General features: G+C 46.7%; 1 protein-coding gene across 1 annotated transcript in view; it reads right to left on the bottom strand.

Moving 5' to 3' along the window:
• The window catches only part of adgrl4 (adhesion G protein-coupled receptor L4), a 143,564-nt gene that overhangs the window by 70,075 nt on the left and 56,768 nt on the right, over nt 1-16,721 (bottom strand). The window contains exons 4-8 of the mRNA XM_080196494.1: nt 13,087-13,157; nt 10,904-11,083; nt 9,900-10,083; nt 2,811-2,927; nt 2,501-2,706 (exon numbers count right to left, since the gene is read on the bottom strand). Of these exons, the coding sequence (XP_080052620.1) occupies nt 2,501-2,706; nt 2,811-2,927; nt 9,900-10,083; nt 10,904-11,083; nt 13,087-13,157 (758 nt within the window). The remainder of the gene's footprint in view (nt 1-2,500; nt 2,707-2,810; nt 2,928-9,899; nt 10,084-10,903; nt 11,084-13,086; nt 13,158-16,721) is intronic.

Below are 16,721 nucleotides of genomic sequence, written 5' to 3'. Positions count from 1 at the left end.
CGTACAGTGCTTAACACTGCTGCCTCACAGAACCAAGGACATAAGAACATAAGAACATAAGAAATAGGAGCAGGAGTAGGCCATCTAGCCCTTCGAGCCTGCCCCGCCATTCAATAAGATCATGGCTGATCTGTTGTGGCTCAGTTCCACTTTCCCGCCCTCTCCCCATAACCCTTAATCCCCTCTCTTATCAAGAACCCATCAACCCGCTTCTTAAAAATATTTAGCGAGGCAGCCTCCACCACTTCAACGGGCAGAGAATTCCAGAGATTCACCACCCTTTGAGTGAAGAAGTTCCTCCTCAACTCCGTTCTAAACCGCCTCCCCTTTATCTTGAGGCTGTGCCCCCTAGTCCTACTGTCTTTTTTGAGCGGGAAGAGTCTCTCCACCTCTATCCTATCCATCCCATTCATCATCTTATACGTCTCAATGAGATCTCCCCTCACTCTTCTAAACTCTAACGAGTACAAGCCTAGTTTATTCAGCCTCTCCTCATAGCTCAATCCCCTCAACTCCGGTATCAGCCTAGTAAACCTCCTCTGCACTCCCTCCAGGGCCAAAATATCCTTGCGCAGGTGCGGCGCCCAAAACTGCACACAGTACTCCAGCTGCGGCCTCACCAATGCCCTGTACAGCTGCAGCAAGACCTCCCTACTTTTATATTCAATCCCCCTCGCTATGAAGGCCAGCATCCCATTCGCCTTCCTGACCACCTGCTGCACCTGCAAGCTGGGTTTTTGCGACTCATGCACAAGGACCCCGAGGTCCCTCTGCACCGTCGCCTGCTGCAGTTTTTCGCCACGTAAGTAATAGTCCTTCCTACCATTCTTCCTACCAAAGTGGACCACCTCACACTTGCCAACATTAAATTCCATTTGCCATTTCCTGGCCCATTCGCCCAGCCTATCTAGATCCTTCTGCAGACTCTCCACACCCTCCGCACAATTTGCCTTTCCCCCAATCTTGGTGTCATCAGCAAATTTCGACACCCTGCACTCGGTTCCCTCCTCCAGATCATCTATATAAATGGTAAATAGCTGAGGCCCCAGCACCGACCCCTGGGGCACCCCACTAGTCACCAACCGCCAATCCGAATAGCACCCATTGACCCCCACTCTCTGCCTCCTATTTGACAACCAATCCTCTATCCACGCTAACACCCTACCCCCAACTCCATGTCCCCTGACCTTCTGCAATAACCTCTTGTGAGGTACCTTGTCAAACGCCTTCTGAAAATCCAGAAAGACCACATCCACCGGCTCTCCTCTATCCACTGCCCTAGACACATCCTCATAGAACTCCAGTAAATTTGTCAGACACGACTTCCCTTTAATGAAACCGTGTTGCGTCCGCCCTATCAAGCAATTCCCTTCAAGATGCCTCGCAATTTCCTCCTTAATGACGGATTCTAACATTTTACCTACCACAGACGTTAAACTAACCGGCCTATAATTCCCCGCCTTTTGCCTGGCACCCTTCGGGTTCAATTCCAGCCTCGGGTCACTGTCTGTGTAGAGTTCGCACATTCTCCTTGTGTCTGCATGGCTTTCCTCCGGGTGCTCTGGTTTCCTCCCACACTCCAAAGATGTGCGGGTTAGGTTGATGAACACGCTAAATTAACCCTAGTGTCAGGAAGATTAGCAGATTTAAGATGAGGTGTTGCAAGAATGGGGCTTGGGTGGGATTGAGGTTAGTACAGACTCAATGGGCCAAATGGCCTCCTTCTGTGCTGTAGGGACTCTATGATTCTATGAACAGATGTGATCAATTGGTATTCTGGTCCAAATCCCCTCCTTCTTTAAAATTTATTTGTGGGACATGGGCATCGCTGACCAACTAGCAATTATTACCCTTCCCTAGTTGCTCTTTGGGGATAGTTGAGAGTCAACCACATTGCTGTGGCTCTGGAGTCACGTGTAGGCCAGACCAGGTAAGAAGGACATATTTCCTTCCCTAAAGGACATCAGTGAACCAGACTGGTTTTTCTGACAATCGACGATGATTTCATGGACATCAGTAGATTCTCAATGCCAGATATCTTTTATTGAATTCAAATTGCACCTGGGTTCAAATCCCGCACGGAAGCTGATGGAATTCGAATTCAATAAAAAATATCTGGAATTGAGAATCTACTGATGAATCTATTGTCGATTGTTGGAAAAACCCATCTAGTTCACTAATGTCCTTTAGGGAAGGAAATCTGCCATCCTTACCTGGTCTGGCCTACATGTGGCTCCAGAGCCCCAGCAATGTGGTTGGCTCTCAAATGCCCTCGGGCAACTTGGAACGGGCAACAAATGCTGGCCCAGCCAGCGATGCCCATGTCCCATGAATGGATAGAAAGAAAAACCATTTGCCGTGACAGGATTCAAACCTGGTTCCCCAAAGCAGTAGCACGGGATTAATAGTCTAAGCGATAATACCACTAAGGACATCGTCTCCTCCAGCTGACCACTTAAGCGGAGGCACACCTTACCCCCATTGCGATACCAGCACTGACCTCGAGGTGCTTCAGTGTGAATGTTACGTGATCCATGAGGTACAGAGTCGGAGGGTCCGCTCTGATTGCCGCAGCGACGATGGGTGAGTTCAAGGTGTAGTCCTCTTGTATTGCTGTCCCATTAAGCCCCCTCTGCCGTGAGCTATTGGAGGCTTTGAGTAGGGCGCCAACACTATCATACTGCAGGAAAATGACGGTGAGAGTCCCTAATGGTACACAAGAAAAAGAACACATTTTTGATCGGGATTACTGGCAAACGGGAACAAGGGATCCACACGATTAACTGATGCTTCAAACTCCTGTTACCCACCATTAGAACCAGCCGTCTCAGACATCCGCTGAGAAATACTGATCTGATTCCCTTCCAAGTTTGCATGAGGCTGTGGGTGCTTCTCGTGGCTCAAATCAAAAGAATATAGTTTAAGGGCTGTAAAAGCAGAAGAAGATAGATTATTAATAAGTCATGAGTTGTCAGCCCTGTCTGTACAGACACTTCTAAATATAAACACGGACTGTACACCTGTCAGTAAAATGTAACAAGGCCTGTAAATAATTCACAGAAAGAACCGAGAACACAATTCTCAATTTAAACAGAATTTTTCTCGGCCCATTGTTACAGGAGCGATTGATAGTTGTGTGAGCTTTGCATTTCTTGCCAGCAGAGCTGTCAGCTTGTCTCCGTTGCTAGCGCTTCAGTGCATTGTCAAGATGGCCTACATATAAACCGCTGTCCATCTCATCAACTTCCACCCCCCCACCCCCCATTTTAAAGTTTATTTATTAGAGTCACAACTAAGCCCTTGTTAACACTGCAATGAAGTTACTGTGAAAATCGCGCTAGTCCCCACACTCCAGTGCCTGTTCGGGTACACTGAGGGAGAATTTAGCATGGCCAACCTTTACAGATACACCATAGAAAGCATCCTTTCTGGTTGTATCACAGTTTGGTATGGGCTTCTGCTCTGGCCAAGACTGTAAGAAACTACAAAAGGTCGTGAATGTAGCCCAATCCATCATGTAAACCAGCCTTCCATCCATTGACTCTGTCTACACTTCCCACTGCCTTGGAAAAGCAGGCAGCATGGTCAAGGACCCCACACACCCTGAACATACTTTCTTCCGCTTTCTTCCGTTGGGAAAAAGATACAAAAGTCTGAGGACATGTACCAACCAACTCAAGAGCAGCTTCTTCCCTGCTGCCCTCAGACCTTTGAATGGACCTACCTCGCATGATGTTGATCTTTTTCTACACCCAAGTTATGACTGTAACACTACATTCTGCACTTTCTTGTTTCCTTCTCAATAAATAGTATGTTTTGTCTGTAGAGCGCAAGAAGCAACACTTTTCACTGTATACTAATACATGTGACAATAATAAATCAAACTAAATGTAGTCTTATATTAACACTGCAATTAAGTTACTGTGAATATCCCCTAGTCACCACACTCTGGCGCCTGTTCGGGTACACTGAGGGAGAATTTAGCACGACCAATGCAGCTAACCAGCACATCTTTCGGACTGTGGGAGGAAACCAGAGCACCCAGAGAAAACCCATGCAGACACTGGGAGGACCTGCACAGACAGTGACACAAGTCGGGAATCAAACCCAGATCCTGGCACTGCGAGGCAGCAGTGCTAACCACTGTGCCACCTTGCCAACTGTTGGAATCTGTTGGACTGTTGTGCCTTGTCACCTCCAGGTTCAGCCTCTCCTAGGCCCCCCTCTCCATTTTGCCTGCAGTCTTTTCTAAGGCTGTTATCCCTGTGTGTCTTTTTGTGACTGTGTTAATAAACCTCACCTTTTAGGACATATTAGTGATAATTGGCAGGTCGGACAGTATCTATGGAGAGAGTGGAGCCAATGTTTCAAGTTTGGCATCCTGGGTAATGTCTGGGGGCCTACATTTGAATCCCATCATAGCATGTGGTGAAATTAAAATTAAAAAAAACCTGGAAATTAAAAATCTAGTGATGTCCAAAAACCATTGTCAATTATCATAAAATCCCAAACAAAAACAGAAAAAAAACTCTGACAAAGGATCATCCTGACTCAGAACATTGGCTTTATTCTCTCCCCACAGATGCTGTCAGACCTGCTGACATTTTATAGCATTTTCTGTTTTTGTTTCACATTCCAGCATCTGCAGTATTTTATATATTATTGTAAAGAGCTTGATTTGGAGTGTATCTTTGCATCAATGTAAGACCTGGACCTGACGGACAGAGGAGACTAACTTACCTGCCATCCTTACCAGGTCTGGGTTACACATGTCTCCAGAGTCACAGCAATGTGGTTGACTCTCAGCTGCCCTCTGAAATGACTGAGCAAGCCACTCAGTTTCAAGGGTAAATAGGGATGGGCAATTAATGCTGGCCAGCCAGCGACGCCCATGTCCCTTGAACCAATTTTTTTTCAAAAATCATCGATTCATAGATGTTCCCAGAAGGAGGCCATTCGGCCCATTGCGGCCTGTCTGGTCAACAAAGGCCTTCAGAGGGGAGTGAAAGCTGACAACGGCCTCTGTGAGGGCAGTGGGGCAGCTGGAATCTCGGTGAATTACTGAACCAATAGCTGGTACGGTGTTAGCATTGCTGCCTCACAGAGCCAGGGATTTGGGTTCGATTCCAGCCTTGGGCGACTGTCTGTGTGGAGTTTGCACGTTCTTCCTGTATCTGTGTGGGTTTCCTCTGGGTGCTCAAGTTTCCTCCCACAGCCAAAGATGTGAAGGTTAGGTGGGTTGGCCGTCTTCAATTGCCCCTTAGGGTCCAAAGGTGTGAAGGTTAAGTCCATTGAACTGGATAAATTGCCCCTTAGTGTAGGTTAGGGGGATTCATAGGGAAAATGCGTGGGGTTTGGGGATAGGGCAGGAGGTTGGTAAGATGCTTTGTTGGAGAGTCCATGCAGACTCAATGGGCCGAGTGGCCTCCTCCTGCACTACGGGGATTCTATGATTCTTTGATACCTCCTTAAGTAATGAGGTTTAAACTTTGAGAAATAAAGTCCAAATAAGAAGAAGGATAAATTTGCATCAAATTAATACGGATAGAAAAATAAAGAGGGGGGAAAGCTTGATGAAGAGAGAAAAGAGACAATTAGAACAAGAAAACATCGAAAAATATAAAATTTGAAAACTTGGAGGAATAACTTACTGTCTGCAGCAATGAGACTCCAGAGTTTCAATCATTCTATTTCATAGAAATCATAGCATCCCTACAGTGTAGGAGGAGGCCATTCAGCCCATCAATCTGCACTGAAAACAATCCCATCTCGGACCCATTCCCATTACACCACACATTTGACCACACTAATCCCTCTAACCTACACATTCCAGGATACTAAGCATAATTTTGCATGGTCAATCAACCTAACCTGCACATCTTTGGAAACTGGAGCACCCGGAGGAAACCCACGCAGGCACGGGGAGAATGTGCAAACTCCGCACAGACAGTGACCCAAGCTGGTAATCAAACCCAGGTCCTTGGAGCTGTGAGGCAGCAGTGCTAACCAATGTGCCACTGTGCCACCTTGTAGGCTTCTAAGGTTATGTGGCATTGCAAGAACCCAAATCTCATCATCAAAAGAGTCCTTACGCTCTTAAGTACTGGTTGTAACTTTCTGTGACATATATTTTGTTGCAATGATGTTTCACACTCATGGGTAGGGTGAACCCCAGTTTTTTGCAAGGTGGAGCTGTGCAAATATTGTTTATTCATTTACGAGTTGTGGGAGTTACTGCCTGGGCCAAGATTGATTACCTATCCCTAACAGTTGAAAGACAACCATATTTCTGTGGCTCTGGAGTCACATGTAGGCCAGACCAGATAAGGATGGCAGATTTCCCTCCCTAAAGGGCATTTGTGAGTTATTTTCACGTATTAATAAACAAGAGCAACAGAGTGGCACAGTGCTGAGCACTGCTTCTCATGGCACAAGGGATCCGGGTTCGATTCCCGGCTTGGGTCACTGTCTGTGCGGACTCTGTGTGTTTCCCCTGTGTCTGCGTGGGTTTCCTCTGGGTTCTCCAGTTTCCTCCCAGTCCGAAAGAGTGCTGGTTAGGTACATTGGCCATGCTATATTCTCCTCGGTGTACCTGAGCAGGTGCCAAAGTGTGGCAACTAGGGGATTCTCACAGTAAATTCATTAATGTAAGCCTACTTGTGACACCGATACTTAAACTTAGGTGAATGGAAACAATCCCATTGTATTCTTTCACAGAAGAATGGGGGCGTTTTCTTTCGTGTACTTGGCCAAAACATTGCTCCATTGACAAATATCTAAATGCAGGCTGTGGGGTTTCCTCCCACAGTCTGGAAGATATGCTGGTTAGATGCATTGGCCATGCTAAATTCTCCCTCCGTGTACACGAACAGGCGCCGGAGTGTGGGGACTAGGGGATTTTCACGGTAACTTCATTGCAGTGTGAATGTGAGCCTACCTTTGTTACTAATAAATAATAAAATTTAAAAAAAATGATGCCTTGGGTATAAAACTTGCCCATTCTCTCCGAAAGTGCTGAATGACCCAGTTTATATTTCCTGCGCTGTTTGTTCGGTGTCAGGCTTCCACTAACTGTAGATATTTTTTTAAAATAGCTTCCTATTCAGTTTATTCCCTGGCAGCTCAGACTGTGTGGAAATGACTTGAACCATTTTTCTTGATAATTGATTCAAATTATTAGCATAACATTTGCTTTTTTATTGCAGGTAAGCTTCCCCTTACACAGTAGCATTTCCATTTGTCTCTGTGTAAACCGCTCCATGATCCTGTGGTAATCTCCCTCGCAAGAACTCTCACTTTACCCTGCTTAGAATTGCGGAATGTCCCGAGGCGCTCGGCAGGATTTAGTATCGGACAAATTTGACACCGAGCCACATTAAGGAGATATTAGGATGAAGGACCAAAACCTGGGCAGAGAGGTGGCTTCTAAAGAGGGAGTTAAATGCCGAGATTCAGGGAGAGAATTCTAGAGTTCAGGGCAGGCTTGTGTAACCTTTTCACTTGGGGGTGGGCGGCGGGTAGGGTTGATGGGTTTCATAGAATCCCTACAGCGCAGAAGGAGGCTATTCAGCCATTGAGCCTGCACTGACTACAGTCCCACCCAGGTCCTATCCTCATAACCCCATGTATTTATCCCGCTACTTCCCCTGACACTAAGGGGCAATTTAGCTTGGCCAATCCACCTAACCGGCACAGCTTTGGAGTGGGAGAGGAAGCTAGAGCACAGACGGAAACCCATGCAGACACGGGGAGAACATGCAGACTCCGCACAGACAGTGACCCAAGCCGAGAATCGAACCCGGGTCCCTGGTGCTGTGAGGCAGCAGTGCTAACCACAGTGCCACTGTGCTGCCCTCGCTGCACGAGGGTTAGTTTGAAGGAGGTTACATGGACAGGGATGGTTGATGCTATGGGCGAGTTTGTAAGAAATGTAAAGTCAAATTGCTGTCCAGCTGAGAGTCATGACAAGTCAATGAGTATGGGGAACATAGCCCCAGTATGTGTGAGGGTTAAATGCATTCCATTGACCTGCTAAATCAGTAATTCATAGTTTACATCCATCAAACCAGCACAGCGATGTGAAATGAGACCCCATTCTGTCTCCAATCACTTTGCATCATGAATTATATTTACTGCACAGCAAGCAAAGCTTCCACTGACAAACAAATTACAATCCAGTTGTTTGGTGATTTCCTTTAAGACCCTTTGTTTCCTCTGGATGGTCTGGGTGGCACAGTGGTTAGCACTGCTGCCTCCCAGCACCAGGGGCATGGGTTCAATTCCTGGTTTGGGCCACTGTCCGTGCGGAGTCTACGCGTTCTCCCCGTGTCTGTGTGGGTTTCCTCCGGGAGTCCGATTTTTCTCCCACAGTCCGAAAGATGTGCTGGCTAGATGCATTGGCCGCGCTAAATTCTCCCTCAGTGTACCCGAACAGGCGCCAGAGTGGGGCGAGTGAAGATTTTCACAGTAACTTCATTGCCGTGTTAATGTAAGCCAACTTGTGACACTAATAAATAAACGTAAACACGTGTTGCGCTTGGTCTCTGAGAATAAACCTCAGTGCTATGCGGAGGGAGTCTCCACTGCACTGTCTAATGAGGTACAGTCTTTCAGATGCAATGTTAAACTGAAGACCCATTCTGCTCTCAGGTAGGTTTTACAAACAATCTCTTGGCACTATTTTGAAGAAAAGCAGTGGAGTTTTCTTCACCGTCCAGCCAATATTCATTCCATCAGACAGCATCGCTGATAGGTAGTTTAGCTGGCCCTTTACATATTGCTAATTGAGAGAGTTTGCTGTGTGCAAGTTGGCTATCTCTCTTTTAAGTTTTAGTGCCACAAGTAAGCTTACATTAACCCTGCAATGATTTTACTGTGAAAATTCTCTAGTCGCCACACTCGTGCATCTCTTCGGGTACATTGAGGGAGAATTTAGCAAGGCCAATGCACCTAACCTGCATGTCTTTCTGACTGTGGGAGGAAACAGGAGCACCCGGAGGAAACCCTCGCAGACACAGGGAGAATGTGCAAACTCCTCACAGACAGCGACCCAAGTCGGGAATTGAACCCGGGCCCCTGGTGCTATAAAGCAGCAGTGCTAACCACTGTGCCACTGTGTCACCCTATGTTGGCCTGATTTCTCTGGCTGTTCATTCCCCGCCACCCCTGCCAGTGAGGACGGAGAAATTGGCGCTCAGCTAAATCTCTGTTCACTGCAACGGGACAGGCAAGGCCCAGCTCCCGGTGAGGTCGGAGAATCTGGCACATTATCTCTCAAGAGTGGCACGGTGGCACAGTGGTTAGCACTGCTGCTTCACAGCGCCAGCAACCCAGGTTCAGTTCCAGGCTTGGGTCACTAGCTGTGTGGTGTCTACACATTCTCCCCGTGTCTGCATGGGTTTCCTCCAGGTTCTCCGGTTTCCTCCCACAGTCCAAAGATTCACCAGTTAGGAGGATTGGCCATGGTAAATTGCCCCTTCCTTTAGGGGGACTAGCTGGGGTAAATGCATGAGGTTTATGGGGATAGAGCCTGGGTGGGATTGTGGTCGGTGCAGACTCAATGGGCCGAATGGCCACCTTCTGCACTAGGGGATTATATGATTCAATGTCGCTCTTTGGCGTTTTGGAATATCCCGTGAATGGGGCTGCAAAGATGTAAACCTTTCCTCCCTGCTGCAAAGTGTCGATGAAAGCTTACAGAAATTTGAAGGAGATACCGGGATCGCAGAAATACAGACTGGAAAATAAAACACCAGCAGAGTGGAAGCAGCCTTTGAAGGTAAATGTGAAGTAAATATTTAGAAAGCAGAAACCCACACTTAACTAAAATCGCACCAGCCCCATGGGAAGGACCTGAAAGCGTGGATAAAAGACCTTGCAGTCCTTTCATCTCAACTCACCAATATTGCTCTCTCTGTACATGAGTTCAGTTGTCCTTTTCAGGTGGTGTGAGATGCCAAGTGCCGATGTCTCCATCACGTGCAGCAGCTTCGTGGCACTCTTCCTCCTCTTGTCCTCTGTGATTTCGCTCCACACAGGCACTTCATCTGGCCTTAAAAGATTGTTCACTGTCTTAACCAGCGCCTAGGGTGTGTGTGTGTGTGTGTGTGTGCACAGAAAGACAAACATAATTCGTGGGATTTTGAACATAGGATACAAGACTCATAGTGTCATCAAGGTTTACAGAATGGGAACAGGCCCTTTGGTCCAAATTATCCTTTTTTTTGAACCCCCAAGCTAATTCTAATTGCCCGTGTTTGGCCCATATCCCTTTATACCCATCTTACCCATGTAACCATTTTTAAAAGACAGAATTGTACCCACCTCTACGACTACTCTGGGAACTCATTTCGGTTACTCACCATCCCCTGTGTGAAAAAAATGCCCCTCTGGACACTTTTGTATCTCTCCCCTCTCACCTTAAACCTATGCCCTTTAGTTTTAGACTCTCCTACCTTTGGGAAAAGATGTTGATTATCTATTTATTTATGCCCCTCCAAAGATGTACGGGTTAGGTGGATTGGCCATGCTAAATTGCCCCTTAGTGTCAGGGGCACCAGTAAATGCATGGGGTTACGGGGATAGGGCCTGGGTGGGATTATGTTCGATGGAGACTCAATGGGCCGAATGGCCTCCTTCTGCACTGTAGGATTCAATGATTCTATGATTATTTTATAGACCTCTATAAGATCACCCCTGCATTCTAGGGAAAAAAGTTCCAGTCTATCGAGCCTCTCCTTATAACTCAAGCCATCAAGTCTCAGTAGCATTCGAGTAAATCTTTCCAGCACTCTTTCTAGTTTAATAATATCCTTTCTATAATAGGGTGACCAGAACTGTATGCAGCATTCAGAAGTTCATCACCCGAGAGAGCAAAAGGAACTGGACGTTTTGAAGAACCTACATTCATGGTGATGTTGGTGATTTCTCTTCTGTCAGCGATGGTCTCATTGATTGTACTCAGTGTTGAGACTGATTGTGAAAGGACTTCGACGTATAAAAGCACATCGGTGGCTGAAAGGCTTCCAGTCGTGTTTTGGGCAATCTCCTCCAGAACGATGCGTGGTTCCTTTATCTTGCTGAGCTGCCAATAAACACCAAAACCAGTTGACTACATCTAAAATTAATGCAAAGTCCACAATACGTTGCAACACACACACACACACACACACACACACACACACACACACACACACACACACACACACACACACACACACACACACACACACACACACACACCACATTGATATGGAAACATGTTCCCTTCCGTCACTGTTGTTGGGTAAAACAACCTGGGAAGTGAAACAGCGCAGTGGATGTTCCTACATCACATGAACTGCAGAGGTTCAAGAAAGTGGCTCACCGCCACTTTCCCCAGGGCAATTGGGGGTGGGCAATAAACGCTGGCTCAGCCCTGAGACTTTCTCCCCGTGTCGGCATGGATTTCCTCTGGGAGCTCCGGTTTCCTCCCACCCTCCAAAGATGTGCGTGTTCGGTTGATTGGCCATGCTAAGCTGCCCCTAGTGTCAGGGGGATTAGCAGGGTGAATATGTGGGTTGAATGGAATAGGTGCTGGGTGGGATTGTGGTCGGTGCAGACTCGGTGGGCCGAATGGCCTCCTTCTGCACTGTAGGGATTCTAGAATTTCAGAGGGCAGTTAAGAGTCAACCACATTACTGTGGATCAGGAGTCACATGTAGACCAGACCAGATTAGTCTCACGTCCAATGCAATGTTAAATGTGATGTGCAGTAACTTCAATAAGAAGTCTCACAACACCGGGTTATATGCCCTCTTTGTGATCAGAACTCCCCACTCACCTGACAAAGGGGCAGAGCCCTGAAAACTAGTGGCGTTTGCTACCAAATAAACCTGTTGGACTTAAACCTGGTGTTGTGAGACTTCTTCCTGTGTTTACCCCAGTCCAACGCCAGCATCTCCACATCAGTAACTTCAACCCAGAGAGAGGGGAAATAATTTCAGTAGCACACTGGCCAACATATTCTTGGTAAGTGTGCAGCATGTTCATTAGCACGGCTGTCTCACAGCACCCCAGGGAGCCAGGTTCAATTCCGGCTCGAGATTCAAATCCCACCATGGTAGATGGTGAAATTTGAGTTCCATTAAAAATCTAACGATGATCGTTGTTGTGAAAAGCTCATCCGGTTCGCTAATGCCCCTTTAGGGTCGGAAAGTTAAAGTTTACTTATTTATTAACCACAACTATGTTTACATTAACAACACAATGAAGTTACTGAGCTGCCCTTACCTGGTCTGGCCTACACATAACTCCTAACCCACAGTAATGTGGTTGACTCTTAAATGCCCTCTGAAATCCTAGAATGCCTACAGTGCAGAAGGAGGCCATTCAGCCCATCGTGTCTGCACCAATCACAACCCCACCCAGGCCCTATTCCTGTAACCCTACATATTTACCCTGCTAATCCCCTTGACATTAGGATCAATTTGGCTTGGCCAGTCAACCAAACCCGCACATCTTTGGATTGTGGGAGGAAACTGGAGCACCCGGAGGAAATCCGCGCAGACATGGGGCGAATGTACAATCTCCACGCAGACAGTGACCCAAGGCCAGGAATCGAACCCAGGTTCATGGTGTGCTGTGAAGCAGCAGTGCTAACCACTGTGCCACTGTGTGCCACCCCAAAATGACCTAGCAAGAGCAATGAGGGATAGGTAATAAATGCTGGCCCAGATAAGTGACACCCACATCCAACTGATTAAAAAACTACTTCAGTAATCTAAAAAAGACCACCGTTTTCTCAAGGGCGGCCAAGGGATGGGCAATAAATGCTGGTCTTGCATTTTAAGAAATGAGTTTACAAAAAACACTTGCCTCAGCAAGACCAGCCCTTCAAGAACCACGCCATCAGAAAATCTCCTCAAAAATCGCCTTATCAAAGTTGACGGATGTTTGTCAGGGTCTCAGTTTATGACTAACATATGAGTTTGTTGCAAATGACAGCAGTTTGCACTTCAGGTTGCTTGGCGCACAATCCTATTATGAAGCACAAAGGGCCTTTTTTTAATGCAAGGCTTTCTTATCTCATTCAAGATATGGCATTACCTGATGCAAGGTATCATTAATCCTTCCAGAGAGACATTCGTTATTTAAATGGCAAGGCGTCTCTGAAATCTCTGAAATTGAAGCAAAGAAATAAAATCATTAACTTCAAACACCGGGTGTCTAACACATAGTCAGGCTGTATTATCGACTAAACTGCTCCCGTCAATGCCGTTGTCATTCAATTTGCCTAATGCTGGTTACTTGACGTATAATTATCATATAACTAATATATGATCTTTTCACGTCCTTGAAAACAGTTTGATCACTAAGTTAGAACTCATCAAATGTGAATTCTATGGGTTGATCCATCTATTTGATGTGGAGATGTCGGCATTGGAGTGGATTGGGCACAGTAAGAAGTTTCACAACACCGGATTAAAGTCCAACAGGTTTATGTGGAATCATGAACTTTGGGAGCGCTGCCCCTTCATCAGGTGAGCGACGAGGTAGGTTTCACAAACACGGCATATATAGTCAAAGACACGATTGCAAGATAATGGTTGGAATGTGAGTCTTTTCAAGTAGTCAAGTCTTTACAGGTACGGAGAGTGCGAGCGGAGAGGGAGATAGTCACAGGTTAACGAGTTGTGAATTGTCTTAAGCCAGGACTGTTAGCATTGGAAGCCATTCATTCCATTGCTTCTATACAATGGAATCTCAGTGTCCAGCTGTTGTACCATAGTCCTTTAGGTTATGGCACCTTAAAGAGATAAAAAATTTATATAACACCTTTGTACCGCCAGATATCTCAAAATGGATGGATTAGCCATGAAGTGTAGTCTCTGTTGTAACTTTCAGCCCTGAGAAATAGCCTCTGAGAATCCACCCGATCTATACCCCTCAACATCTTATAAACCTCTATCAGGTCACCTCTCAACCTTCGTCTCTCCAGGGAGAAAAGACCTAGCTCCCTCAACCTATCCTCATAAGGCATGCCACCCAATCCAGGCAACATCCTTGTAAATCTCCTCTGCACCCTTTCAATAGCTTCCACATCCTTCTTGTAATGAGGCGACCAGAACTGCACACAGTACTCCAAGTGGGGTCTGACAAGGGTCTTATAAAGTTGCAGCATTACCTCCCGACTCCTAAACTCAATCCCTCGATTAATGAAGGCTAGTACACCATACGCCCTCTTGACCACATCCTCCATCTGCGAGGCTGATTTAAGAGTCCCATGGACCCGGACCCAAGGTCTTTCTGATCCTCTAAACTGCTAAGATACCCTTGACATGCTCTTGGATGAATATGGTAAATAAACCTGAAATAAACATGCCTGGATTGTGTTCAAGTCTTGGGATTGAGGTGGGCCTTTCTACCCTCACTCCTCCCCTTCATTTCTTTTCCTCCTCTCCTCCCCCTCACCTCCGACAATCTTCTTTCCTCGTCTCCCTCCCTTCTCATCCCCTCCCTCCAGCACAATCTCTACTCTCCACTTCACCTCCCATCACATCTCCCTTTGGAGTTTGAAGGTCAAGTTCGATTACTTTTATTTCGGTTAAGGATCCCATTCGGCCCATCGAGTCTGCTCCGCCATTCAATCATGGCAAATAGGTTTCTCATTCCCATTCTCTTGTCTTTTCCCCATAACCTTTGATCCCCCAATCAATCAAAAATCTATCTATCTGTCTTTAGGACACTCAATGATATGGCCTCCACACCCTTCTGTGACAATGAGCCCCGCAGATTTACCACCCTCTGGCTGAAGAAGTCTATCCTCATCCAAACTGTGCCAGATCAAAACTTGGAGACGCTCCCTCTTCATCTTCCCATCATCTCTGCTGGGTAACTGAATCATAGAATCCCTTCAGTGCAGAAGGAGGCCATTCGGCCCATCGAGTCTGCACCAATCACAATTCCACCCGGGTCCTATTCCTGTAACCCCACATAATTACCCTGCTAATCCCTTTGACACCAGGGTCAATTTAGCATGGCCAATCAACCTAACCCGCATATCTTTGGAGTGTGGGAGGAAACTGGAGCACCCAGAGGAAACCCACGCAGACACAGGGAGAATGTACAAATGCCATCTTAGACCATCGTAGAAACCCTACAGTGTAGAAAGAGACCCATCGAGTCTGTACCAAACACAATCCCACCCAGGCCCTACCCCCATATCCCTACATATTATACCCACTAATCCCTCTAACCTACGCATCCCAGGACACTACGGGGCATTTTCTTAACATGGCCAATCAACCTAACCTGCACATCTTTGGACTGTGGGAGGAAACCGGAACACCCAGAGGAAACCCACGCAGACACGAGGAGAATGTGCAAACTCCACACAAACAGTGACCCGAGCCCGGAATCGAATCCAGGTCCCTGGAGCTGTGAAGCAGCAGTGCCAACCACTGTGCTACCGTGCCACACAGACAGTGACCCAAGGCCGGAATGGAACCCAGATCCTTGACACTGTGAGGCAGCAGTGCTAACCACTGTGCCACCCTGGAGTAGCAATTAAATCCGGGACGTTACTGGCCTTTGCAATGATGTCAAAAATTATGGAAACCTCATTTTAGAAATATGCCACAAATAATTGATTTTCACTGTTCTGGATGTGGGAGAAAGTGAGTTAAATATCACAGAATCCCTACAGTGCAGAAGGAACCATTCGGTCCATCAAGTCTGCGTTGACCATAATCCCGCCCATGCCCTATTTCCTACAACCCCTTATATGTACCTCTCCAATCCCCCTGACATTAGGATCAATTTAGCATGGCCAATGCACCTAACCCGCACATCTTTGGACTGTGGGAGGAAACCGGAGCACCCGGAGGAAACCCACGCAGACACAGGGAGAACGTGCAAAGTCCGCACAGACAGTGACCCGAGGCTTGAATCGAACCTGGGCCCCTGGCGCTGCGAGGTCACAGCGCTAACCACCGTGCCGCCTTGATAAAATACGGTGAAACCTGAGCTAAGGTTTCCTTAGCTAAACCTTACTTCTCCTTTTGTCCTCCCTCCTCCTCCTCTCCCAGATCCCTGTACCACTACTTCCCCCCACTCTCTCCTCTGCGCCCCCCCCGCCAACCTCCCCTCCTCCACCGACCTTGGAACCAGTCCGCCAAATCAGCTCCGAAAAGTTTGGTAACAAGTTGATAGAAATCCCAGATTAATTTTGTTTTTGTGTAAAGATTAGTTTTTTTTTCATCCACTGTAATAACAGACCTTCACAGATGATGTGGGTGGAATTAGGCTCCAGTTTTGAACGTCGAAATCCCTGCAGATATTTGAAATTCACTAAAAAACAGGAGCAATAAAATCTTCCAATTGTGTTCTGGCAGTGGGCACGGGCACTACAGCTCCGAGCAAAACCTCCACTACATTCATCAATGTCTATAAGATTCATACCATGTACAGCAAACAGCAGTCTTTTTTTAAATCGTAGCTAAGGTTTCATCATACTTAACTCACTTTCTCCCACCTCCAGAACAGCAAAAATCAATTATTTGCAGCATATTTCTAAAATGGGGCTTCCATAAGTTTCGACATCTTTGCAAAGGCCAGAAAGGTCCAGGTTCCCTGGATTTAATCGCTATTCCAGCATCCAGTTGCCCGGCAGAGAGGAGGGCATCCTTCTCCCCTTTCCCTCAATGAAGGGCGGCATGGTAGCACAGTGGTTAGCACTGCTG

The sequence above is a fragment of the Carcharhinus amblyrhynchos genome, chromosome 9 (assembly GCF_965287045.1).
Source record: "Carcharhinus amblyrhynchos chromosome 9, sCarAmb.v2.hapA, whole genome shotgun sequence".
NCBI lineage: Eukaryota > Metazoa > Chordata > Chondrichthyes > Carcharhiniformes > Carcharhinidae > Carcharhinus > Carcharhinus amblyrhynchos.
Note: the sequence above shows the minus strand (reverse complement) of the source record. Positions and strands in the feature narration are given on the sequence as shown.